General features: G+C 36.2%; 1 protein-coding gene across 3 annotated transcripts in view; it reads left to right on the top strand.

Annotated features, from left to right (window-relative positions):
• The first annotated feature begins 1,278 nt into the window (after positions 1-1,278).
• Positions 1,279-25,057, top strand: part of LOC115210185 (coiled-coil domain-containing protein 33-like) — a 42,380-nt gene continuing 18,601 nt past the window's right edge. Inside the window, exons 1-5 of one of the 3 annotated variants that reach the window (XM_029778640.2) lie at positions 1,279-1,413; positions 6,801-6,919; positions 8,452-8,696; positions 18,124-18,212; positions 22,540-22,726. In XM_029778640.2, coding sequence (XP_029634500.1) covers positions 6,819-6,919; positions 8,452-8,696; positions 18,124-18,212; positions 22,540-22,726 — 622 coding nt within the window. In that variant the 5' untranslated portion in view covers positions 1,279-1,413; positions 6,801-6,818. Of the gene's footprint in view, positions 1,414-6,698; positions 6,920-8,451; positions 8,697-18,123; positions 18,213-22,539; positions 22,727-25,057 lie in introns of all 3 variants that reach the window. The other 2 variants (XM_029778639.2, XM_036502487.1) reach the window with 2 other exon arrangements.

The following is a 25,057-nucleotide window of genomic DNA, read 5'->3' as shown; positions in this document are numbered from 1 at the left end:
ACTGGCACGAGGACCAGTCTGGTGGCACTGGCAACAGCCACACTCAAATGGTGTTTTTTACGTGCCACATACATATGTATATATTTATGTGTCTGTGTTTGCCTCCTCACTGTCACTTGACAACTGATGCTGGTTTGCTTATGTCCTTATAACTTAGCAGTTTGGCAAAAGAGACCAATAGAATAAGTACTAGGCTTACAAAGAATAGGTTCTGGGGTTGATTTGTTTGACTAAAACCCTTTAAGGTAGTACTCCAACATGGCCACAGTCAAATCATCATCATCATCATCATCGTTTAACGTCCGTTCTCCATGCTAGCATGGGTTGGACGGTTCGACCGGGGATCGGGGAAGACAGAAGGCTGCACCAAGCTCCGGTCTTATCTGGCAATGTTTCTACAGCTGGATGCCCTTCCTAATGCCAACCACTCCGTGAGTGAAGTGGGTGCTTTTTACGTGCCACCTGCACTGGAGCCAGGCGAGGCTGGCATCGGCCACGGTCGGATTGGTGCATTTTATGTGCCACCTGCACGTAAAACAATTAAGATTAAAGAATATATATGTATAAATGAATTGCTACTCCTCACAGAAATACTGCAGCTGTTTGAGGTTTATATCCTTATCTCCCCTTAACACACAAATAGCACTATGAAAATTCACATGAGAATCTCAGAGACAGTCTCTTGCTTGAAGTATCAGTGAATTTAACTAATCTCATTACTTAGTTGGTGCATTATTTTTATCAACCCCCAACCCAGTTCTAGATGGATAGTCAAAGACGATGTTGGCATTGATCCAATTTGGACTCAAAACATAAATGGCTATAACAAATACTGCAAGGAATTATATTGAATGCTCTAATGATTCTGCCAGTTCACTCATATTTCTTCACCCCTCGCACATAAAAATTTCATGTAGGACAATTCTCAGGAATTTCCAAATAGTATCTGTCAACAATATAACATACACAGGCTACTTATGTATATAAATCTAGACATGTTACAACCTGCCACAGGTAATCTTAATCAGATCTTACTGGCAAGATATAAACTTAATGGAATGCATCAATTAAAAGCCGTTTGTGGTCCTGGCTTTCATGTGTATAGATAAATAGATAGATAGATAGATAGATAGATAGATACATGCATACATACATATATACATATGTATGTATAAGTACAGTATATCATCATCATCAACATTTAATGTCCATTGTAGATGGATGTGTGTGTATGTAAATGAATGAATGGGTATAGATATACATACCTATAATCACACATGTCTATACATATATACATACATAAGCAGTGTTTTACTCTCTGTTATGTTGATATATATGCACACGTCACCATTAAGTGATAGAAATAGTGTATAGAAAAGAAACAAACCAAAGAGTATTAAATCCATTTCACAGGTAAGTGTTTTAATTGTACATTATATTACCTGTAACCATTTTTTCTATAATTTCCAAGAACCACTAATTTGTATTTGTATTTTGAATAAGTTAAGAAATATAAAAAAGGAAAATGATTGTTCTACTAAATGATGTGTGTGTGTATTTACATATATATATATGTACATATATGTGTGTGTGTGTGTGTGTAAATGAATGAATGTGTATAGATATACACATCTGTATTCACACATGCTTATACGTATACATGCATAAGCAGTGTTTTACTCTGTTATGTATAAACATAGAAACACGTATATACATATGTATACACATATATGTATATACTTAAATGTATGTGTATATATGTATACACATATATGCATACATACACACACACACATATATATATATATACATGTTCATACATATATATATATTCATATATAGAAACACAAATATATACATATATATACACATATGTGTATATATACTTACATAAACATACATACACACACACAGGGGTATATGCATGCACAAACAAAGACACAATAGGAATACAAAATGGCTGACCATTAGTAAGGAAAACACACAAAAAAGAAAGAAGAAAGCAAGGACCACTGAGGAGGTCACAGAAGTGTGATGAAATGACTCTGGCTGAAATACGAATATTCTCTACATATATAAACGGCAAAATGTCTGTGTGTGTGTCCTGTATACAAATCCACAATTTTTTACTTAGAAGGCTCGCACTTTCTATGGTCATTCAAAACTGTCCAAGGGTGGTCGTGCATATCTTTACATTTCCCCAGTCACCGTGCAAAGCCATTAAAAAATCAATAGAAGTGAATTTTCTATCCAAAACTCATTGAAAATGCCCGAAATTTGATATGCCAATTGAATACCAGCTAGCTGTATGTGATTGGTCAGAGATTTGGACTGTACTCACGTGTATGTGTGCATGCACGCAGCTGTATATGCATGCATTAGCACTATGACCCGGCATTGCCGGGTCATAGTGCTAGTATAACATAAAGCTGAAACTAATGAACAACAAATATATAGTGTGTGTGTTTTTATTGGCTAAACTGGCAACATGACCATCCCCAAATGCAACAATATATATATATCATCATCATCATCATATATTAAATGATGATGATGATGATATATATATATACTGCTGTGTGGATGCCCCCAGACAATGACGTAGACTTGCCCAATACATAGATATAGAAGGAGATGTCTAGACGTCAATGTAGACTAGAACAGAGTAGAGTAGTTGAAAACAGAGTTGAGTAGCAGTCGGAGGAGTAGAGTAGAAGGTGTCTGAACGTGTGGTATAACATATACATATTAGCATGGAAAACGGACGTTAAACGATGATGATGATATATATATATATATGTAGATACATATACATATGTACATACATATACATGTATATACATACATACATATACATACATACAAACATGCATATACATACATACATACATACATACATTATGGCTGCCCCCTTGTTATCGAGTATGGCCATTGCATGAAGCTTAACTGTTACTGGTGCTGTGATCGAATGTGACTTTTTAGCCCAGCTAAAGATATACAATGTCTTGTACAAAATTGGCAACTAAAGCCTTTACTGGTAATAGCCGGCTGTAGTTGTAACTGGGCTTCATGTACCCTTGCATGTCGTTTAAGTCCTCCTGCTGAATTACACTCTCTTCCACATGCCCGACAGATATGATTAGTATGGTGTGTTACACCACCACCACCACCAGTGGCCAGGTTGTCACTCATCTGTCTCGTTTTATGAAGATAACTCATGAGTCCAGCTTTACTGTGGCAGGATCTTGCACAGACATTGCATGTCAGAATCAAAGGAAGACCCTTCCCTTCTAGAAGTGTAACAGCGATGCCCTTCCTGACATCCCTCCTTACTTTCTCATGTGCAACTCGAGATTTCTCAAACGTGGCTGTCCCCTCATGCACAATCCTTCTCCACCTGCTACGATCAATAGCTATGCCTTCCCATGGGTCAGGAGAGATGCAAGCATCTCTCAAGGAAGCCTTCAGCAAGTCCTTATACCTCTTTTTTGGTTTATGTGGAGGTCATTCTCCTTTAGCTAACTCTCCATAAAAGAGTTGTTTAGGCATCTTTGAATCCTTCATTCTGACCAGATGACCACTCCATCTGAGCCTTTGCTTTAACACAAGAGCTTCTATACTTTCACACCGAGATATATATATATATATCATCAGTAAAGCATAAATCTGAAAAAGAAGCGGACTGTAAGTTATAGAGCAGTATATAATATAAAAGTTATATTATATAATATATTATATAATATAAAAGTTATATTTTATAATATATTATATAATATAAAAGTTATATTATATAATATATTATATAATATAAAAGTTATATTATAAAAGTCCGGTTTATAGAATAAACTGGATTTATCTAACTCTATTTATATAATATTTATATAAATACACACACTCACACACACACACACACACACACACACACACACACACACACACACATATATGTTTATGGATATATATATATACACATATGTGTATATATATATAACAGGAAGCTTTACGAAAATAAACAAAAGACGAAGGCAGGTGGAGTACAAACAAACAATTGTATTTGTATGGTGCTCAGGAATAGAAATAAAACAAGTTTTTTACGTTTCGAGCCTACGCTCTTCAACAGAAAGATACACAGAAAAGAAACACGGGGAGAAACAAGGAGAGAAAAAAAATGCATGCAGGAGCTAATGAATCAACATGGCAGTCTGTATATATATATATATATATATATATATATATATATATGTATATATGCGTATTTATATATATGTATATAAATGTGTATAAACATGTGTGTGTGTGTGCATACATAAGTATGTATATATATGTGTATACATATATATGTACATACATTTAAGTATATACATATATGTGTATACATATGTAGATATGTGTTTCTATGTTTATACATAAAAAAATGAGAGACAGAGAATGGAACTCATATGATTCTTTATTCAGAACCACTATGATTGTTTCAACTCATTATGTACACATACCTTACAGATGAGATTCTGTACAATCCCATTGTTATGCATAATGCTCTCTAACCCGAGTTCACCTTCTGTTTTGCCCAATCAATTGGTCGTGTTGATCTGGATGAGCAGAGACAACACTGAGCAAATGTGAACTTTTTGTCTTGTGGGGTACATGGTAAATTCTCTATCACTAGTGCCACAATAAAATGCATCCAGTATTTTAAGTAACATAACTGGTGAACAAGCAGAGAGAGTATGGGGTTTATAGGATTTTTTAGTGTTGGCTTGTTAAGCATATGAGGACCTCTCTAGTGTTATTGCCACAATAAAATGCACCTGGTACACTTTGTAAAGTGGCTGGTGTTAGAAAGGACATACAGCATAGAAACTCTGCTAAAATAAATAAACCAAATGTGGTCTCTCAATCATTCATCAGTCACTTTGAATTAGAACTGAGTCAGACAAGCACAACTCATCTAATTTATGCCAGTATAGAAAGCAGATGTAAAACAATGATAATAGTCATATACATACATGAATGTATCATCATCATCATCATCATCATCATCATCATCATCATCATCATTGTTTAACGTCCACTTTCCATGCTAGCATGGGTTGGATGGTTTGACTGACGACTGGCAAGCCAGGAGGCTGCACCAGGCTCCAGTCTGATCTGGTAAGGTTTCTACAGCTGGATGCCCTTCCTAACATCAACTACTCTGAGAGTGTAGTGGGTGGATTTTTTTATGTATCACCAGCACGAGAGCCAGTTAAGTGGCACTGGCAATGACCACTCTCGAATGGTGCTTTTAACGTGCCACTGGCATGGGAGCCAGTCCAGTGGAACTAGCATCAACCGCACTCAAATGGTGCTTCCTATGTGCCACCAGCATGGGTGCAAGTCAGGCGGTACTGGCATCATCCATGATAATGATCTCACTTGACTCAACAGGTCTTCTCATTGCCCAATGATTGAAGGGTACTCTTAAATGGGCAAGTTATGCGACACTCTTGTGTCACAGAGGCTATAGCTACAGTCTCACTTGAGTCTCAAGCACAGTGTATCTTCAAAGGTCTTGGTTACTTGTCATTGCCTCTGTGAGGCCCAACATTCAAGGGTCATGTTTCACCAGCTCATCCCTGGTCTACCTGGGTCTACATCTTCCACAGATTCCCTCCACTGTTAGGGTGTGACACTTTTTTACACAGCTGTCCTCATCTATATATAACACATGACCATACCAACGCAGTTGTCTCTCTTGCACACCACATCTGATGCTTCTTAATTCCAACTTTTCTCTCAGGGTGCTTTCACTCTGTTGTGTATGTACACTGACATTACACATCCAGCGGAGCATATTAGCTTCATTTCTTGCAAGCTTATGCATGTCCTCAGCAGTTACAGCCCATGTTTCACTGACATGTAGTATGGCTGTTTGCACACATGTGTCATACAGTCTACCTTTCACTCTTAGCAAGAGACCCTTTGTTACCAGCAGAGGTAGGACCTCTCTGAACTTTGCTCTGGCTATTCTTATTCACAGAAGTGGTAATAGATTAAAATAGCCATCTGTATATCATACTTAATGTAAAGACATCGTGTATAGCAAATTTACTGCAGTATTCATCTGGAAAAAATATCTCTTACGGCCATGTTGTATTTAAAAATACACAACGCATAAAGGGTGCAAACAAAAATCATTCCTGCTGTGGCTAGTGAGTACATTTGATGCATTTCTGCCTTGTTAAGCTTTGTCAATAACATGTACTCACAGCCAACTGCATTCTTAGATGAAATCTATTGTAACTGATACATGGTAAAATAGTGAATAAACAGTCACTGATGTCGCAAATAGCCACCCAACTGGATAAAATCTGATACTGTTTGTGTAGCACATAACAGATTTTTATTCAGCTTGCTTATCCACAGCAGCTGAATAGTAAATGAGTAAAAGAGAGCAAGTGATGAGGTGCCTGAGTCAATGCTGTTCATAAACCTCCATCAAGATTAGTGAAATTGATATCAGCAGTTTAGGGAAGGAGTGAACTGTGTGTTTGGTCTAAATGTTTGCAACAGAATGAACTCCACAGGAGACATCAGAGACTAAAAGCATACTATTAAACCAGATTTTATGTTAGACCTATTCCACACCTGATAAAGATATATCTCAACTAACAAAATCTTTACATATTACCTTATTTTTTTACATTTTTGTTTTTTAGAATTGTATACAGATATACATTTGTCATGTAAACTTCTATATGGCTATTACATCTACTTGGCAGTTTTTAAACAGCATTTCCTTGAAACATTATATTCAACAGTCAGATAAAGTTTGAAGAATGACTACTGAGGGACCTTCAGATACCACAGGTGTTGAACAACACAAACCTGACTCACCATTCAATAGCAGAGAATTCTGGTCACCATGGTTTAATAACAGGTATGTCTAATGATTGATGAATGTATAGAAAAAGTGATATTTTAGAATAACTGCTTTAACTATTAACTGGTAAATAAATGCTTGTTTCTCTATTGAGAAATATTCAAAGAATATGTTCAATTGAGCTTCAGTATCTACTTTTGATGCACATAAAAGTAATATAACCAAAACCATTTTTACCACATGTCCATAGTATTGGAGCTGTGATCTCACATTTTGGAGAAGTAGTGGTTCTGCTTGGAGCACCATTATGATCTCTGAGCTACACACTCTACTGAGTAGCATTACTTCAAAGACACATCAGAGAAACCCCATTTCTGCTGTTTATATTTTTATGGAAGACTGCAAAAGAATGCCACTGCCTAGATGATGACACACACACACACACACACACACATTCACATCACATTTCATAGTTGGCCACAACAGACTTCAGCCATGTCCTTGCTGTATTCTTGAGATATTCTTTTGTCTGTAAAATTACTTTTCATCTGATGGTTACGGTTTTTTTTTTTTGGAGTAATGTTGTCATTCTTCTACTAAAAAGTCACATAAGAAACAGCTGTAATGAGCTGACAGTTATCCATTGTATGTTATTATTCATTTTATTATAATACCCCAAAGGGATTTACGACTTGTTGGACATCCTAGAGTAAATCAACAACAAACTATTCAACATACTACACACACACGCACACACACACACATATATATATATATTAGAAGGTTTGGAGGTGATGCACAGGTATTATATATTAGAAAAAATAAGGTACTCAGAAATCTGGATGGTTTTATATTTACAATATTTACAGATTTTTATTAATATGTCACATGTTTTTTATAAATCATATATTAAGGCTTGCATCTACTCTAGTAGACTCTCCAGATTTGAATGGATTCCACATCTGGAGAGTCTACTAGTGTAGATGCAAGCGTTAATAAATGATTTATAAAAACATGTGACATATTAATAAATATCTGTAAATATAAAACCATCCAGATTTCTGAGTACCTCATTTCTCTAATATATCTATACCTATATCTATATCTATATCTATCTATCTATCTATCTATCTATCTATCTATCTATCTATCTATCTATCTATCTATCTATCTATCTATCTATCTATCTATCTATCTATCTATATATATATATATATATATATCTATATATATATATATATATATATATATATATATATATATATATATATATATATATATATATACATATCAAAATACACATACATATGCAGACATATATGTGAGCAAGATTGCGTATACACATGTATATGTGTATTTGTGTGTATATTTACGTCTTGCATATATATGTTGCATATGTATGTAATCTGTGTACATCCATCTGTGTATTTTGATGGTTTAGTATGCATATATATATATGTGTGTGTGTGTGTGTGTGTGTGTGTGTGTGTGTGTGTGTGTGTGTGTGTGTGTATGTAAGTGTGTGTATGTATGTATGTACGTATGTATGTATGTATATTCATTATAATGTTTGTTTTGTTCTATTGTAGCCATAGAGAAAATCCTGTGAGGTTATCAGACGAACTTCAGCCTCATGATGAATTGAAACGCTATAGACAGGCAGTGCGCAGGATGGGAGAGGACATTCTGGCACTCAACAGCCAAGTGGCACAGCTGCAAGCAGCCAACATACAACTGCAGAATATTGTTGCACGGCATGAAAATCTGACAGACTTTCATATTGAGTACAGTAACATTGATGGAATCACCAAAGCTGAGATGATGGAAAATTATGGTTAGGAATCAACTAAGTTTTCCTTATTCTTCTTTATGCTTGAGAGAGAGAGAGAGGTGGGAGAGAGAAAGAGAGAGAGTGGTGGGGTAGAGAGAGAGAGAGGTGCAGGGAGCACAGACAGACAGAGATAGAGAAAGAGGATTGGAGGAAGTGAGGAAGGGAGAGAGAAGAAAAGTGAGATGTCACAGTAATTTCTTCCATAAATATGAAGAACTTTGGTTGGTGTGAAGATATAGATTACTGAGTTTACTTAACCCTTTTTTTACTGTATTTATTTTGAGATGCTCAGTGTTTCTTTTAATTACTTTAAATATAACAAAGAATTTAGTAAAATAACTTAGTTATCATTAAGCTAGTGTTAGGAACATAAGTTGTGACTAAGGTTTGGTGGAAAATTTTAATTCAAAACTTATGAAAACAAGACATTTGTAATACAGAGCCAGAGCCGGTTTCAGCCGGGTTGGTAATGAAAGGGTTAAAAGATTGAGAATCAATGTCAGCGTGAGTGAAATATGAACTCACAATGTAAATGCTCAAAACTAGACATTGCAAGGCATTTCAGTCTAGTGCAATACTCTACCAATCAAGTCATTGCCTGTTCTGGTGTCTATGGGATAATCTGTTCTATTATAGGCACAAGGCCTGAAATTTGTGGGGAGGTGGGGGCCAGTCGATTAGATCAACCCCAGTATGCAATTGGTACTTAATTTACTAATTCTGAAAGGATGAAAGGCAAAATCGACCTCGGCAGAATTTGAACTCAGAATGTAGTAACAGGTAAAATGTCACTAAGTATTTTGTCTGGTGTGCTAACGACTCTACCAGATCGCCCCCTTGATGTCTATGAGATAATAATGAGAAAAGTCAGGTTGTTGTAAACATGGCATTAAGATGAATATTTTGAAGAGAGAAAAAAATCTGAGCCGAAGCTGGGAATTAAGTTTTATTTATAAATTAATTGTATATTCATATAACTGTTCATGTATACAAACTAACTCCTACATGCACATACACAGAAATCATAAACGCAAGCAAATACAGTTACACAGAACATATACATGCATACGTACATGCACACACACACATACACATACAGATGTATATATATATATATGCATATATATACATATCTCTCTCTCTCTCTCTCTCTCTCTATCTATATATCTATCTATCTATCTATATATAGGGAGAGTTTACGAAAAAAACAAAAGACAAAGACAGGTAGTGTACAAAACAAACAGATGTATTAGTATAACGCTCAGGAATAGAAAAAGTCTTTTACGTTTCAAGCCTACGCTCTTCTACAGAAGGGGACACAGAAAAAACAAGGAGAGAAAAAAATGTATATATATATATATATCTTGACAATGTAAAAAATAATGATTACTCCAAAGAAGCAATAGCATTATCTTTAATTCTATAATTATATACTGCCTTACTCATCATTGAGAAGAAGACCCATCAAGCTGAGCAGAATCACAGTCGTAGTAGATACTGGTGTTGTGCAAATGGCAACCATGCTGGTGTCATGTAACAGCATCCTGGTGTCACATAAATAGCACCTGTGCCAGTGGCATGTAAAAGCACCCATTACACTCTTGGAGTGGTTCATATTAGGAAGGGCATCCAGCCATAGAAACCCATGCCAAATCAGACTGGAGTCTGGTGCAACCTTCCAGTGTGCCAGCCCTGTCAAACTGTTCAACCCATGCCAGCATGGACAACAAACGTTAAGTAATGATGATGATGATGATAAAATATACATACATACATACATACATACATACATACATACATACATACATACATACATATATATATAATATATATATATATATATGTATATATATATATATATATGTATGTATATTTTTTCAATGTATACAAATAACATGGAAAAAATAAATAAATAGTTACCAGGGTAGCAAACATTCACATAAGTGCCAAGGATATTACAGCCTAAAATTCCAGGGTTATGTGAAATGTTTTTGTATAAACATGGATAAATTAAGAATTGGAGTCGAATGCAGATGTTATTAAAATCATTTATACTTCCAACATATGTTTTGAAGAAAGCATTGAGATTATTCTGGACTGAATAAAAATAACTGAGGGCAAAGATTTGAACTTCTAGAAACACCTTTACACAATATATTTCTATTCTCAAGAATGCTGATGAGTCAGAAAATATTGAAATGAATGACTTGCTAAAACAATTCTTAGTATGAAAAAAGTTAAACAGTAAAACTTTAGCTATGAGTAAGCAAAAACTGAAATTAGTATAGTATACTGGTTTCAAATTTTAGCTCAAGTTTCGGGGGAGGGATTAATTTTATTACATTGACCCCAATGCTCGACTGGTACTTATTTTATTGACCATGAAAGGACGAAAGGCAAAGTTGACCTTGGCAGAATTTGAACTCAGATGGACAAAATGCTGCTAAGTATTTTTGCCTGGTGTGCTAATGCTTTTGCCAGCTTGCCACCTTAACTTAGTATAGAGTGTTAACACATGACAAATATTATGGTCTATAACAAATTACAATCAGTTGTATATAGGATGTTTATTTCCAAAAAAATGAATAATGATTTGTAAGAACTGTATAATTTAAAGTGTCCCAGGATATCTCTGAATTTCTTAGTCCTACATTAAAACAAGTTTCTTTCTTTTAATCAAAATACAAAGGAAAATCAAGGTTGAACTAGAGATACTTTGATTTGACAACCCTTAAATTAAATAACTGGACATAATTAGAGATTGGAAATGGTGAAAAATGTCTCCTGTTTGCAATAGCTCATAGCATTTTATCTTTTATCTTTTACTTGTTTCAGTCATTAGTCTGTGGCCATGCTGGGGCACTGCCTTGAAGAATTTTTAGTCTTTTAGATCAACCCCAGTACTTATTATTTAAAAAAAACTTGGTACTTATTCTATTGGCACCCTTTGCTGAGCTGCTAATCTAAGGGAATGTAAATGCACACTAATATCTGTTGTCAAGTGGTGGTGGGGAACACAGACACAAAGACCCCCCCACCAACACTGCCACCACACACACACAGCACAATGGACTTCCTTCAGTTTCCATCTGCCAAATCCACTCACAAGGCTTTGGTCGGCTTGAGGCTATAGTGAAAGACATTTGCCTAAGGTACCACACAGTGGGACTAGACCCAGAACCATGTGGTTGGGAAGCAAACTTGTTATCACACAACCACACTTGCACCTTGTTAAAATATTTTATTACAGTCTCCCACAATGAACAGCAATGTTGTAATGTCATTGCAAACCAAATTATAGTTGCATGCTATACCTCTTTAGCAAAACCATCTTAGGAACATCTCTAATAAAAAGACAAAATTAATTTTGGATAGTATTGTAGTTTGCTTGAAGCATTGTGTATTGTTTGCGAAATATAATGTGTTTTGAATGGCACAACAATGCCATGTGGCCTATAATAACTGTTATAATTTAATTATCCATAATCTGATACAATAATATTTCGGAATACAAAAAATCCTTCTTCAAATATCGCTAGAAATTGATTGAGTCACTGCTATAATCAGTTTTCCAATGGTTACTGAAATTTTTTATTTTTTTGGAAGCGTCTCTGCAGTGGTCTCATGAAGCTCCTTTCACAATTCCTCATGATAAGTGCATGTCTCAAGCTCGTGTGTGTTGGCACATATGCAGTGCTGCTTTTAAGTTATGTATTACATGGGCAGTTTCTTTCTTTCTTTTATTTTTATAATACATAACCATGAAGAACCCATAGAAAATATTATATATTTATGATAAATAATTTTACTAAGTACTCTATTTGATGACATAAATGACATATAGACATATTAGATGCACCCCAATTTCAACTGTGTATATTTATGATGAAGTTTTTAGTGCTTTAAAGAATATAGACCCAACTTCACGTACAGGATGTGAGGTGATGTTTAAGACATTCTTTGTGGAGAAAAAGCATCTTATGTGTCTTATATGCCATCAAATTGATGGCATTTAAGATGCACTTTTTCTTCCCAAATTTGAATTAATCTTTTGAAAATATATGGCCACCTTGGATATATCCACACCTTGTAATATCATGCTGCAATCTTGTAGCATTATTACAAAAGCCCAGCAGTTAGTCATATGTATTATAATCTTCTTTAAAGATAAGTCTACTAGCTTCTCATAGTCTGAACTATGGAAAAGAACCGTGAGAAACTCTTATCAAAAATGAATATGTGAGATAGATATTCTGTTGTGTCTGGGGAGAGTCATTTTCTTTTTGTGCCTTATTATTTAACACGCTCACCGGTAAAATTTCCACTTATTTCTTATTTTTATTTTCCTAAAATTTTCGTTGTGTGTTGCAACCTTTTCAATAGTTTTGAAACTATAGTTTAGAGAGTCAAAACTATTGAAAAGGTTGCAACATGCAATGAAAATTTTAGGAAAATAAAAATAAGAAATAAGTAATTGCAAATACTTTAGTTGTAAAAGATGCATTTATTGTGTTGTGTCTGGGGCAAGTCATTTTCTTTTTGTGCCTTATAATAAAACACACTCACCGGTAAAATAGTCAAGACTATTGAAAAGGTTGCAAGACGCAACGAAAATTTTAGGAAAATAAAAATAAGAAAAAAGTGGAAATTTTACCGGTGAGTGCGTTAAATAATAAGGCACAAAAAGAAAATGACTCTCACCAGACACAACAGAATATGCTTCAACACACGAACTCATATAAAGAATCTTGCAAACCAAATTCAAAAGCGAAATATGAGTTAGATATGTTTCCTAATTATTTATTTCATCATGCTTACACTACATACCTGAAATTGCCAGTCATAAAAAACAGTACCAACTTGCAGGAAATCCCAACCGGACTTCTCTCAAATCACAGCCTGTCTACAATCTTAGAATAGAAAAGAACACACTTGATAATATAATGCTAAACATTCACTAAAAAGAGGAAATGGTCACAGCTTGAATGTCTTTCATCATAGGATAGCTCAGTTAAGCTGACTTGAGGCTCAACAACAAATGCCTTATGTAGGGGCAGAGATACAACTAAACTAATTTGTCCTCTCTGGCCTGTATGGAGCCAAACACCTTAGAGGGTATCCAATCACCTATGAAAAATCCGAGACATTTATTTCAATAGCTTTTGGTGTCATTTAGGTTTTATAGAAATATAACAATAGAGACTGGTTGAAAAGAAACTTTTGAGGGGAATTTCTATTTCTCAGACACTAAATGCCAGTTTTACTTGTATGTGAATAAAGATAGACTTGAACTTCCTTTGTAAACATGATTAAGCTCTACCTTTGCCAACTCTTCATAACACTAATTATATAGAAAATAAACCAATAATACTATCATTTATTGGCCATTTAGGACCCATTCAAGCATGAAGAGTGTTCACAAGTATTGTAGGAATGTATATCACCACCACCACCACCACCGCTGCCACCACCACCACCACCACCACCGCCGCCGCCACCGCCGCCTCCACCCTCCCACCACACACACACACACACACACACCACCACCACCACCACCACCACCTTTTAGATTTCTATAATTCATTTAGATTTCTGCAATCAGATGCCCTTCTTGTTGCCAACCCTCAGTTGTTTCCAAGCATAGTAATGTTTCCCCTTGGCTGAACATGTTTTCACAGAAGACTGGAAATGAATGATACTGTTGGTATAATGGTGACACTCACTTAAACCATCGCGTTATGTCAGGAAAAGTAGACAGTCACATACATCCGTGTATATCTATTTCTTTACTACCCACAAGGGGCTAAACACAGAGAGGACAAACAAGGACAGACAAATGGATTAAGTCGATTATATCGACCACACTGCCTAACTGGTACTTATTTAATTGACCCCAAATGGATGAAAGGCAAAGTTGACCTCGGCAAAATTTGAACTCAGAATGTAGCGGCAGACGAAATACCACTACAATTCATTTACAATTCATTTTGCCCTGTGTGCTAACGCTTCTGCCAGCTCGCCACCTATGTGTATTATCTGTGTACATCCATGTATACATCCGTGTATATCATCATCATCATTGCTGTTGTTGTCATTATTGTTTTCATCATTCAATGTCCACTTTTCCATGCTGGCATGAGTCACATGAAATTTACTGAGGCAGGAAATCTACAGCTGGGTGCCTTCCTGTCACCAACCCTCACCAGTTTTCATGCATGGTAATATTCCCCCACGACCAGGTATATTTTCATTGAAGACTGAAAACAAACAACCTCACTTTATGATGATGTGTGGCTGTGTGTTAAGAAGCTTGCTTCCCAACCACATGGTCTGGGTTCAGTCCCACTATGTGGCACCTCTACTATAGCCTCAGGCCGACCAAAGCCTTGTGAGTGAATTTGGGAGATGGAAACTGAAAGAAGACCATCGAATATATATATGTATATATGTATATGTTTGTGTGCCTGTGTTTGTCATCCCAAATATTGGTGTGTTTATGTCCCCGTAACTTAGCGGTTTGGCAAAAGCAACTGATAGAATAAGTACGAGGCTTACAAAGAATAAGTCCTGGGATCGATTTGTTTGACTAAAGATGTAGCTCCAGCATGGCTGCTGTCAAATGATTGAAACAAATAAAAAGAAAAAAAGAGTAATGCTCATTTGCAACCATCACATAATGTCTAGACTAGACAAGAGTACACACAAACACGCATGCAAATACACACACACACACCTTAGGCTTCTTTCAGTTTTCCTTCTTCCGAATCTATTCTCAAGGCTTTAGTCAGCCTGGAGCTATAGTAGAAGACACTTGCCATGCAGTGGAACTGAATCCCAAACTACCTAGCCACACCCCCCTGCCTGTGCTTGTAAATGTATGCATGTAGTTATATAAAAATGAGAGATGGAGAAGGATGATATGCAATATCAGGGATCTGCAAGGTGTAGATGTGGAAGTCTTCAAAAAACGTCTAGTTTTTATCTGCAATACCGGATGAACTCACATCACGACAGGAGGCACAAAGAAGAGCAGCAATGTCCAAGTTGCTACTTCACCAGAAGCAATGCTGGAAAAATCCCTGGATGCAGTAAAGGCACTGCACCAGCATGGCCTCAGCCTTTGGTTGAAACCCGTAAAAATAAAAAATATATATATTTCTTTATTGCCCACAGGGGGCTAAACATAGAGGGGACAAACAAGGACCGACAGGAGAATAAGTCGATTATATCGATCCCAGTGTGTAACTGGTACTTATTTAATGAACCTTAAAATTTTGGGGACATTTTTTGCAATTGTCTGGTAATACAGACATAAACTTGCTCAAATGCATCAAGAAATTAACATTGATATTTTTTTCACTGTTATTACAATCATCTGAAATGGAACTGTCAAAGTGCGACATTTGATTCAATTTTGCTATTCAACTTCATAAAAGGATGTAAAGCAGCTGAAAATGCTCATGATATCAACAAAACATTCCGTGAGGAAATGACCAGTGAGTAGTCAGCTTGAAAACGATTTAAATGATTTCACAGTGGAGTCCTGAATCTTGAAGGTTGTGCGCATAGTGGATGACCATCTGTCATTGATGACAGTCAATTAAGGATCGTCATTGAGAAAGATCCATGCAAAACCACTTGAGAACTGGCAAAAGTACTTCAAGTTAGCCAGAAAACTACCTGCAACCATTTGCATGCTATCAGAAAATCAAAAAAGCTTGATAACTGGGTACCACACTATTTGAATGAAAATCAGAAAATGTACAGATATGAAATTTGCTTGTTGTTTCTTCTCCATAACCAGACCGATCCATTTCTTGACCGCATTGTAACTTGTGATGAAAAGAGGATTCTGTACAATAATAAAAAACATTCTTCGCAGTGTTTGGACCAGATGAAGCACTGAAAACCTTTCCTAACCCTGAGCTCTTCAAAAAGAAGGTTATGGTGACTGTTTGGCAGTATACTGCTGGACTCATCCACTATAACTACTTAAAACCCTGAAAAACCATTACTGCAGAAACATTGCCATGAAATTGCCAAAATGAATGAAAAACTGTTACTTCTCCATCCCAGACTGGTCAACAGAAGAGGGCCAATCATTCTTCATGACAATGCTTGACCACACGTTTCACTAATGGCACTCCAGAAGTTGAGGGAACTTGGCTATGAAGTTCTTTCTCACCCAGCTTATTCCCCACACCTTTCTCCTACCAACCACTACTTTTTCAAGCACCTTGATGGTTTCCTGCAAGACAAGTTCTAAATTCAAATCGATGCTGTTAGTCTGTTCAAAGAGTTCATCAGCTCCAGAACTCCAGATTTTTACGTTACCGGAATAAATAAACTTGTAACTCGTTGGCAAAAATGTGTTGATTGTAATGGTACTTTCTTTGATGAATAAAATATCCACATTGTTGAAATATATTGTGATGAATGTTGCTTACTTTTTACTCAGTCTGATATCCATCTGGTTTGATTCAGACACACATGCTTCTAGGTTCAATCTCACTTTGAATGAGTGCTTTGTTTTTTTAACTATAGCTTCTTATTGGACAAATACTTTTATGAGATAAATTTAGGAAATGGAAAGCATGTTGAAGCTTGTATGTATGTATGTGTGTTCATTATTGCATATTTTTAGTGTAAATTGGTGTAAATTTCTTACAGCTGTAACACTCTTTAAGAAGGTAATTTCCTAACAAACTATTGTTGAGGTTGATATAATTGATATAAAAGCTCTGAATGTAGAAGGTGAGAGGTAGCAGTCTAACATATGAAACCAATAAGAGAGGTAAGAGAATGAGCAGGTGGGCGTAAAATACAACCTGTATATTTATAGAAAATGTACACATATTCAAGGTACGTATTTAAATGTGGCCATTAAATGCTTTCCTGTATATATGAATGAATTCCAGTATTTTAAATCCGGGTTCGTCTCCGTTAACGGGAGTGGCTGGATCTACCTCACTCTTACAGCAACCACTCTCACACCATCTCATCATCTCACCTGGTTTTGGGCATCCTCCCTCCTCGAGTCAACCCTCCCAATCTCCTCTTCCACCTGTCCCCTCCACGTTTTCTTTGGTTGACCTCGCCTTTGAGGTTCATTCACTTTAAACTCAAGCACTCTCCTCAAAACATGATCCTCATCCCTCTTCAACATGAGACCATACCACTGCACTCTAATCACCCTCGCCTGCTGTTCCACCGATTCCTCAAACCCCAGCATCCCCATCAAGTCCTCAGCCCTCATTTCATCCAATAGTTTCGTACCACACATTGCTCTCATCATTGCTCTCTTGGTCCTTCTCAAAATTGCCATTTTGCTTACCCTCAGACACCATGTCTCACTCCCATGTACATAAAGTAGTGAATAGTGAGAATAAACTGTTGTTTCTTTCTTTTCTTTTTGTTTTTCACTTTAAAGCTGCATTGAAGTTGAAGATGATTAGTCAGACAAATGAGTTGAACAACTACAAACAGAAAATAGTACAGTTGCAGAATGAAATAATAAAGGTAATTAATAATAAAAATAATGATGATGATAATAACAACAATAATTCTTTCTTTATTGGCTGTGAAAAAATCTACCTCAATAAACTCTGTCCAACCCATGCAGGAATGGAAAAGTGAATGTTAAAACAGTGATGATGATGATGATGATGATGATGATTACACAGGTCTACAGAATTTGTGAACAGAAAGGTGTCTGTTGAATAGACAAGTGTTTCTGAGGCACTTTTTTGCACCAAATCCAGATATGCTATTTGTTATTACCAATTACATCAAAATCTTTGTAACCACACAACCTTGGTTTTTCACTATTAAATTTAGTTTGATCTGACTTTGGAGCAAAGGGCTAAAGTGTGAAAAATGCTTTGTTGTCATGCTTCCCCCTTGCATAAAAAAAAACTAAAATTATGAATGTAGCTGATTTTGTGCACAGATAGTTTACCTGTGCAGGTGCACATAAAAAGCACCATTTGAGCGTAGCCGTTGCCAGTACCACCTAACTGGCCCTCATGCTCATGGCACGTAAAAGCACCCACTACACTCTTGGAGTGGTTGGCGTTAGGAAGGGCACCCAGCTGTAGAAACTCTGCTAGATCAGATTGGAGTCTGGTTTGCCAGACCTCAGTCAAATTGTCCAACCCATGCTAGCATGGAAAGCGGACGTTAAACGATGATGATGATAATTTAATTATAGCAAGATTTTGGCTAAAGTGGTGATATTTTTGGCCTATGATGGAGAAAATACAAAAGGTGGCCTAGGATCACTCTATTCCATTGATACAAGGTTTTAAAAACAAAAAGTCTGCCAATTGTATTCAATAACATGATAACTCCTGAAAATGTAAAATACCAGTATGAAGGAAGAAAGCTCTGTTTCTTAGGCATCCTGGAATGTTTTAGCTTTGGGCATCCCTTTTTATACTCCAACAGTAATCAACCATCGTATTCACATCCTATCTCTTTTGCTATCCCTCCTCTATTAAATAATATAATAATAATAAAATTATTGTATACAGTGCTCAGGTGCACCACAACTTGTCAAAAATGTGTATAAAGCATATGCAGTAACGTACAAATGTCTGGAAAGTGAAAAGTGTATGAGTCAGATACATGCTTGCATGTGTATGGAGGGGACAAAATCAGGTGTAGTGTTGGCGAATCTCAGGAAGCATGGAAGTTTTGAACGATGCAGTGCTCCAACAACTAACAACTGATGCCGGCAGTTTGTTCCATACTTCAGTTTGTTCCGTACTTAGTGTGAAAAAATGTTTCCCAAAGTCATGGGAGCTGTGCTGTTTTCTGACTTTGTAAACATGTCCACGGGTGTTAGACAGGTGGAGTTTGAAAAGGTGCTCAGAGTTATTGTTTGTAAGATGGTTAATAATTTTATGGGTGCCTGCCAAGTCAGCTGCCAGATGTCAGAGTTTCAATGTATCAATGTTACCTTCATAACTTGGTGGAATATTTCTCCCTGTTCATCAGTGATATCTTCCACATTCTGAGGGAATTGATTCAAGTGACTGAACAAACAAATGTATCTCAATACTCATTTAGCATCCCAGCGAATGAAAAGAACAGAATATTTTTTCAATGATTTCCTTGTAATTGGTTGCTTTGTTGCTGCCAAGAGAGTTCTTTTAGGGATATCATGTTATAGGCATATAATTTGCAGATTTTGTTGTGTTTAAGATTCTGCATCAACAGAATTGAATAACCCTTGGATGCCTTTTGTATTTCTTCCATCATAGACAGAAAACATTCCTATTTCTGGCTGACATGCTACTACAGTTAAGCTATCTATGCACAAAATCAGCTATTCTTTTATTCTTTTACATGTTTCAGTCATTTTGACTGTGGTCATGCTGTAGCACTGCCTTTAGTGGAATGATTCAACCCCAGGACTTATTCTGGATCTTTACCTTTTGACTGGCAGATTTAGAAAATAATTTTTTGTAACTAAACACTTTAAAACTTCGTATACTGGTAGAATGTGCCATATAAGACATCTTTTTCTCTTAGCATTTTTGAGATAAGTTTATATTTACGAAGTTATTTCATGTTAAAGTTGTTGTATTTCGGTAATTTTATTCAGCTGAATACACGTCATTGATTGGTCGAAATTACCAAAATACAACAATTTTAACATGAAATAACTTCGTAAATATAAACTTTTCTCAAAAATGCTAAGAGTAAAAGATGTTTTATATGGCACATTCTACCAGTATACGAAGTTTGAAAGTGTTTAGTTACAAAAAATTATTTTCTAAATCTGCCGGTCAAAAGGTAAAGATCCCTTATTCTTTGTAAGCCTAGTACTTATTCTATCGGTCTCTTTTGCTGAACTGCTAAGTTACGGGGATGTAAACACACCAACATTTGTTGTCAGGTGATGATGATGGGGACAAACACAGACACACAAACATATACATATATATATATGACGGGCTTCTTTCAGTTTCCATCTACCACATCCACTCACAAGGCTTTGGTCGACTTGAGGCTATAGTAGAAGACACTTGCCCAAGGTGATTCATAATTTTATTATACTTTATGCAAGGGAAGGGTGATAATGAAGGTTTTTTCACATTATGGCCCTCTGCTCCAAAGTCAGATCAGGACATAAAATGAATGAAAACTATGTTTTTATGATAAATCAAGGAAGTGTGTATACAAATATCCTGATGTGATTGGGGAAAATGAATAGCATATCCGGATTCAGCTTGAAAAAGTGTTTCAAAAATATTTTTCTATTCAACAGAAACAGCTCTGTTCCCAAATTCTGTAGAATACATTAACAATGTATCTTCATTGTTTTGCATGGGTGGATATGGATGGATAGAGATTTAGCTGCTATTTTATAAAGTTACATGACAACAAAGAGATTTTCCTTTTTGGCTCAAGCTTTGTGTACATACCTTAATGATAGTGCAGTTCACTCTGAGACACACATTAAAGAAAGCAGGTGTCACAGAAAGATGTGTCGAGATCAGACTCTTTTACTCTTTACTCTTTTCCTTGTTTCAGTCATTTGACTGTGGCCATGCTGGAGCACTGCCTTTAGGCAAGCAAATCGATCCCAGGGCTTATTCTTTGTAAGCCTAGTATTTATTCTATCGGTCTCTTTTGCCGAACCGATAAGTTACGGGGATGTAAACACACCAACATTTGTTGTCAGGTGATGATGATGGGGACAAACACAGACACACAAACATATACATATATATATATGACGGGCTTCTTTCAGTTTCCATCTACCACATCCACTCACAAGGCTTTGGTCGACTTGAGGCTATAGTAGAAGACACTTGCCCAAGGTGATTCATAATTTTATTATACTTTATGCAAGGGAAGGGTGATAATGAAGGTTTTTTCACATTATGGCCCTCTGCTCCAAAGTCAGATCAGGACATAAAATGAATGAAAACTATGTTTTTATGATAAATCAAGGAAGTGTGTATACAAATATCCTGATGTGATTGGGGAAAATGAATAGCATATCCGGATTCAGCTTGAAAAAGTGTTTCAAAAATATTTTTCTATTCAACAGAAACAGCTCTGTTCCCAAATTCTGTAGAATACATTAACAATGTATCTTCATTGTTTTGCATGGGTGGATATGGATGGATAGAGATTTAGCTGCTATTTTATAAAGTTACATGACAACAAAGAGATTTTCCTTTTTGGCTCAAGCTTTGTGTACATACCTTAATGATAGTGCAGTTCACTCTGAGACACACATTAAAGAAAGCAGGTGTCACAGAAAGATGTGTCGAGATCAGACTCTTTTACTCTTTACTCTTTTCCTTGTTTCAGTCATTTGACTGTGGCCATGCTGGAGCACTGCCTTTAGGCAAGCAAATCGATCCCAGGGCTTATTCTTTGTAAGCCTAGTATTTATTCTATCGGTCTCTTTTGCCGAACCGATAAGTTACGGGGATGTAAACACACCACCATCAGTTGTCAAGCGATGTTAGGGGGACAAACACAAAAACACAAACGTATACACACACACACACACACACACCACACACACACACACACATACATACATATATATATATATATATACATATATTCAACAGGCTTCTTTCAGTTTCCGTCTACCAAATCCACTCACAAGGCTTTGGTTAGCCCGAGGCTATAGTAGAAGACACTTCCCCAAAGTGCCACGCAGTGGGACTGAACCAGGAACCACGTGTTTCGTAAGCAAGCTACTTACCACACAGCCACTCCTACGCCTATCATGTGAATGTTGAAACAATTAGAAAATGGAGACAAAATAATTTTAAAAAGTTTTGATTTACATATTTTTTGTATTTATTTATTGCAGAAAAATGACCAAGAAAAATATTATCTTAGACTTTCTGAAGCTCATAAAAATCAGCAAAACCTCATTCAACGATTACAGGAGAAAAGCAAGAAAATTTATGGTTTGGAAGATGTTTGTGTTAAACAAGAGAAAGTCATAGAATGTCTTCAGAATAAGATAGAAAACCAAATTACAGCATCAAAGCTTTGTACGTAGATTCTTATTGTTTTTAACTGACTTGCTTTTATTTCCTTGACAACCACCACCACCACCACTACCGACAACAGCATGAGCCAATGAAAGTGTGTATGTGGTTGCCTGACTTACTAGAAACAACAGCCAAATCTCTCTTGTACTGAAAACAAAAGAGATGCATTAGATAATATAATCTTAAATATGTTGAAATAAAGATAGAATGGTTATGGGGATGAAGAGAAACAACAACTAATGCATGCATCTGAGGAGAGCCTCATTGGGATCACACAATTTGTTAGAAATAACAGTCAAATCTTCCTCTTATCACATCCTGACATCTAACCCTTTAGTATTTAAACTGGCCATATCAGGTCCTAATATTTTACTTGCTTTATATACAAACTGGCCAGATCAGTCCTCTCACATTAACCCTACAATGTCATTTTAATAATAAACAATCACATCATTGAATTTGCAAAGCTATGAAATAGTGCATGATTAATTCAAAACATTGTGAATAAATAGACACCACATTTGACAGGGTAACCTGAATACGAAAAAGTAAAGAGAAAGACACATTAAATAATGGATGGTTATAGTGAGAATGCCTTTGATATACTGGTCTGTCTTATCATGGCTGATCCGTGGCTAAGCCACAATAAATACAGTCAATGTGATCCAGTTCAGTTGGCTGTGAAGTAATATAAAAAGAGGAAACAGAGTTCACAGGAGTAAAACAATTAACAATCCTTTTTGTAAGTTGGTAGCGGTAACCAACATAAATTTTTCCATGATTAATTCAACTCCACAATCTCTGTTAAATACTTACCTGTTGTCAAGGTAAGAATAATATTGGCAGGCCTACTTATTATCATCAAGGTTATCTCCAGCTCACTCCTGTGATTAATTACACTACAACATAATATATATGTCTTAGGTCATTTAGATTACTTCGATTTTTTAGCAGTCAATCAGTAAGAATTTTCATGGCAGTCACTATATATTTCTTTACTACCCACAAGGGGCTAAACACAGAGGGGACAAACAAGGACAGACAAACGGATTAAACCTTTCGTTACCAACCCGGCTGAAACTGGCTCTGGCTCTTTAGTATAAATGTCTTGTTTTCATAAGTTTTGAATTCAAATCTTCCACCAAATCTTAGTCACAATTTATGTTCCTAACACTAGTGTAATGGTAACGATGTTATTTTACTAAATTCTTTGTTATCATCATCATCATCATCATCATCGTTTAGCATCCGTTTTTCATGCTAGCATGGGTTGGACGGTTCAACTGGGGTCTGTGAAGCCAGAAGGCTTCATCAGGCCCAGTCAGATCTGGCAGAGTTTCTACAGCTGGATGCCCTTCCTAACGCCAACCACTCCGTGAGTGTAGTGGGTGCTTTTTACGTGCCACCCGCACGTAAATAATTGGAAGAAACACAGAGCATCTCAAAATAAATACAATAATGAAAGGGTTAAGTCGATTACATCGACTCCAGTGCATAACTGGTACTTAATTTATCGACCCTGAAAGGATGAAAGGCAAAGTCGACCTTGGCGGAATTTGAACCCAGAACATAACAACAGATGAAATACTGCTGCACATTTCGCCTGGAGTGCTAACGTTTCTGCCAGCTCGCCGCCTTTATGACAGTCACTATAGACCAGCTAGCTACATTACTCCTTACTAAGTGGAAGTAACAATATAGAAGTAGCACTGTTTCCATTATTTTTTTCTGCATGAATATTATTGTATTATGTAGTTTAGTAACAGATTTTTCTCTTATGACACATTATCTAAAAATCATGTTTATGTCTTGTTTCTTCCTCCCTCTATTTTTTTTTTCTTTGTCATTTCCCACTGACTTGGTATTGGAAAGTTCCCAAACCTCTTCTGTTTTACACTACATTTTCACACACATACCTGACATTCAAAAAAAGGCAAAAAAAAAAGAAAAACAAACAACAAAGTTAAAATACATTTTTGAAGTGCTTTCACACCAAGAAAACTCTTTTCCTAATTTTATTATGTACATATAGGAACAGAGAGAGAAAGGAGGGGGGAGGAGAAGAAGAAGAAGAAAGAGAGAGAGAAAGAGGCCACCTGGCGACCTTTACATGTCATTTTGAAATGACAGCAATTAATAAATAAAGTCACAGTTGCCCAGAGCAAAGCAAAAGCATTCAAAATTGGTTCTCAACTCTTTTAGTCGTTTACTTGTTTCAGTCATTTGACTGTGGCCATGCCGGAGTACTGCCTTTGGTCGAGCAAGTCTACTCCAGGACTTATTCTTTGTAAGCCTAGTACTTATTCCATCATTCTCTTTTGCCGAACCGTT

Source organism: Octopus sinensis, linkage group LG4 (genome assembly GCF_006345805.1).
Source record: "Octopus sinensis linkage group LG4, ASM634580v1, whole genome shotgun sequence".
Lineage (NCBI taxonomy): Eukaryota > Metazoa > Mollusca > Cephalopoda > Octopoda > Octopodidae > Octopus > Octopus sinensis.
Note: the sequence above shows the minus strand (reverse complement) of the source record. Positions and strands in the feature narration are given on the sequence as shown.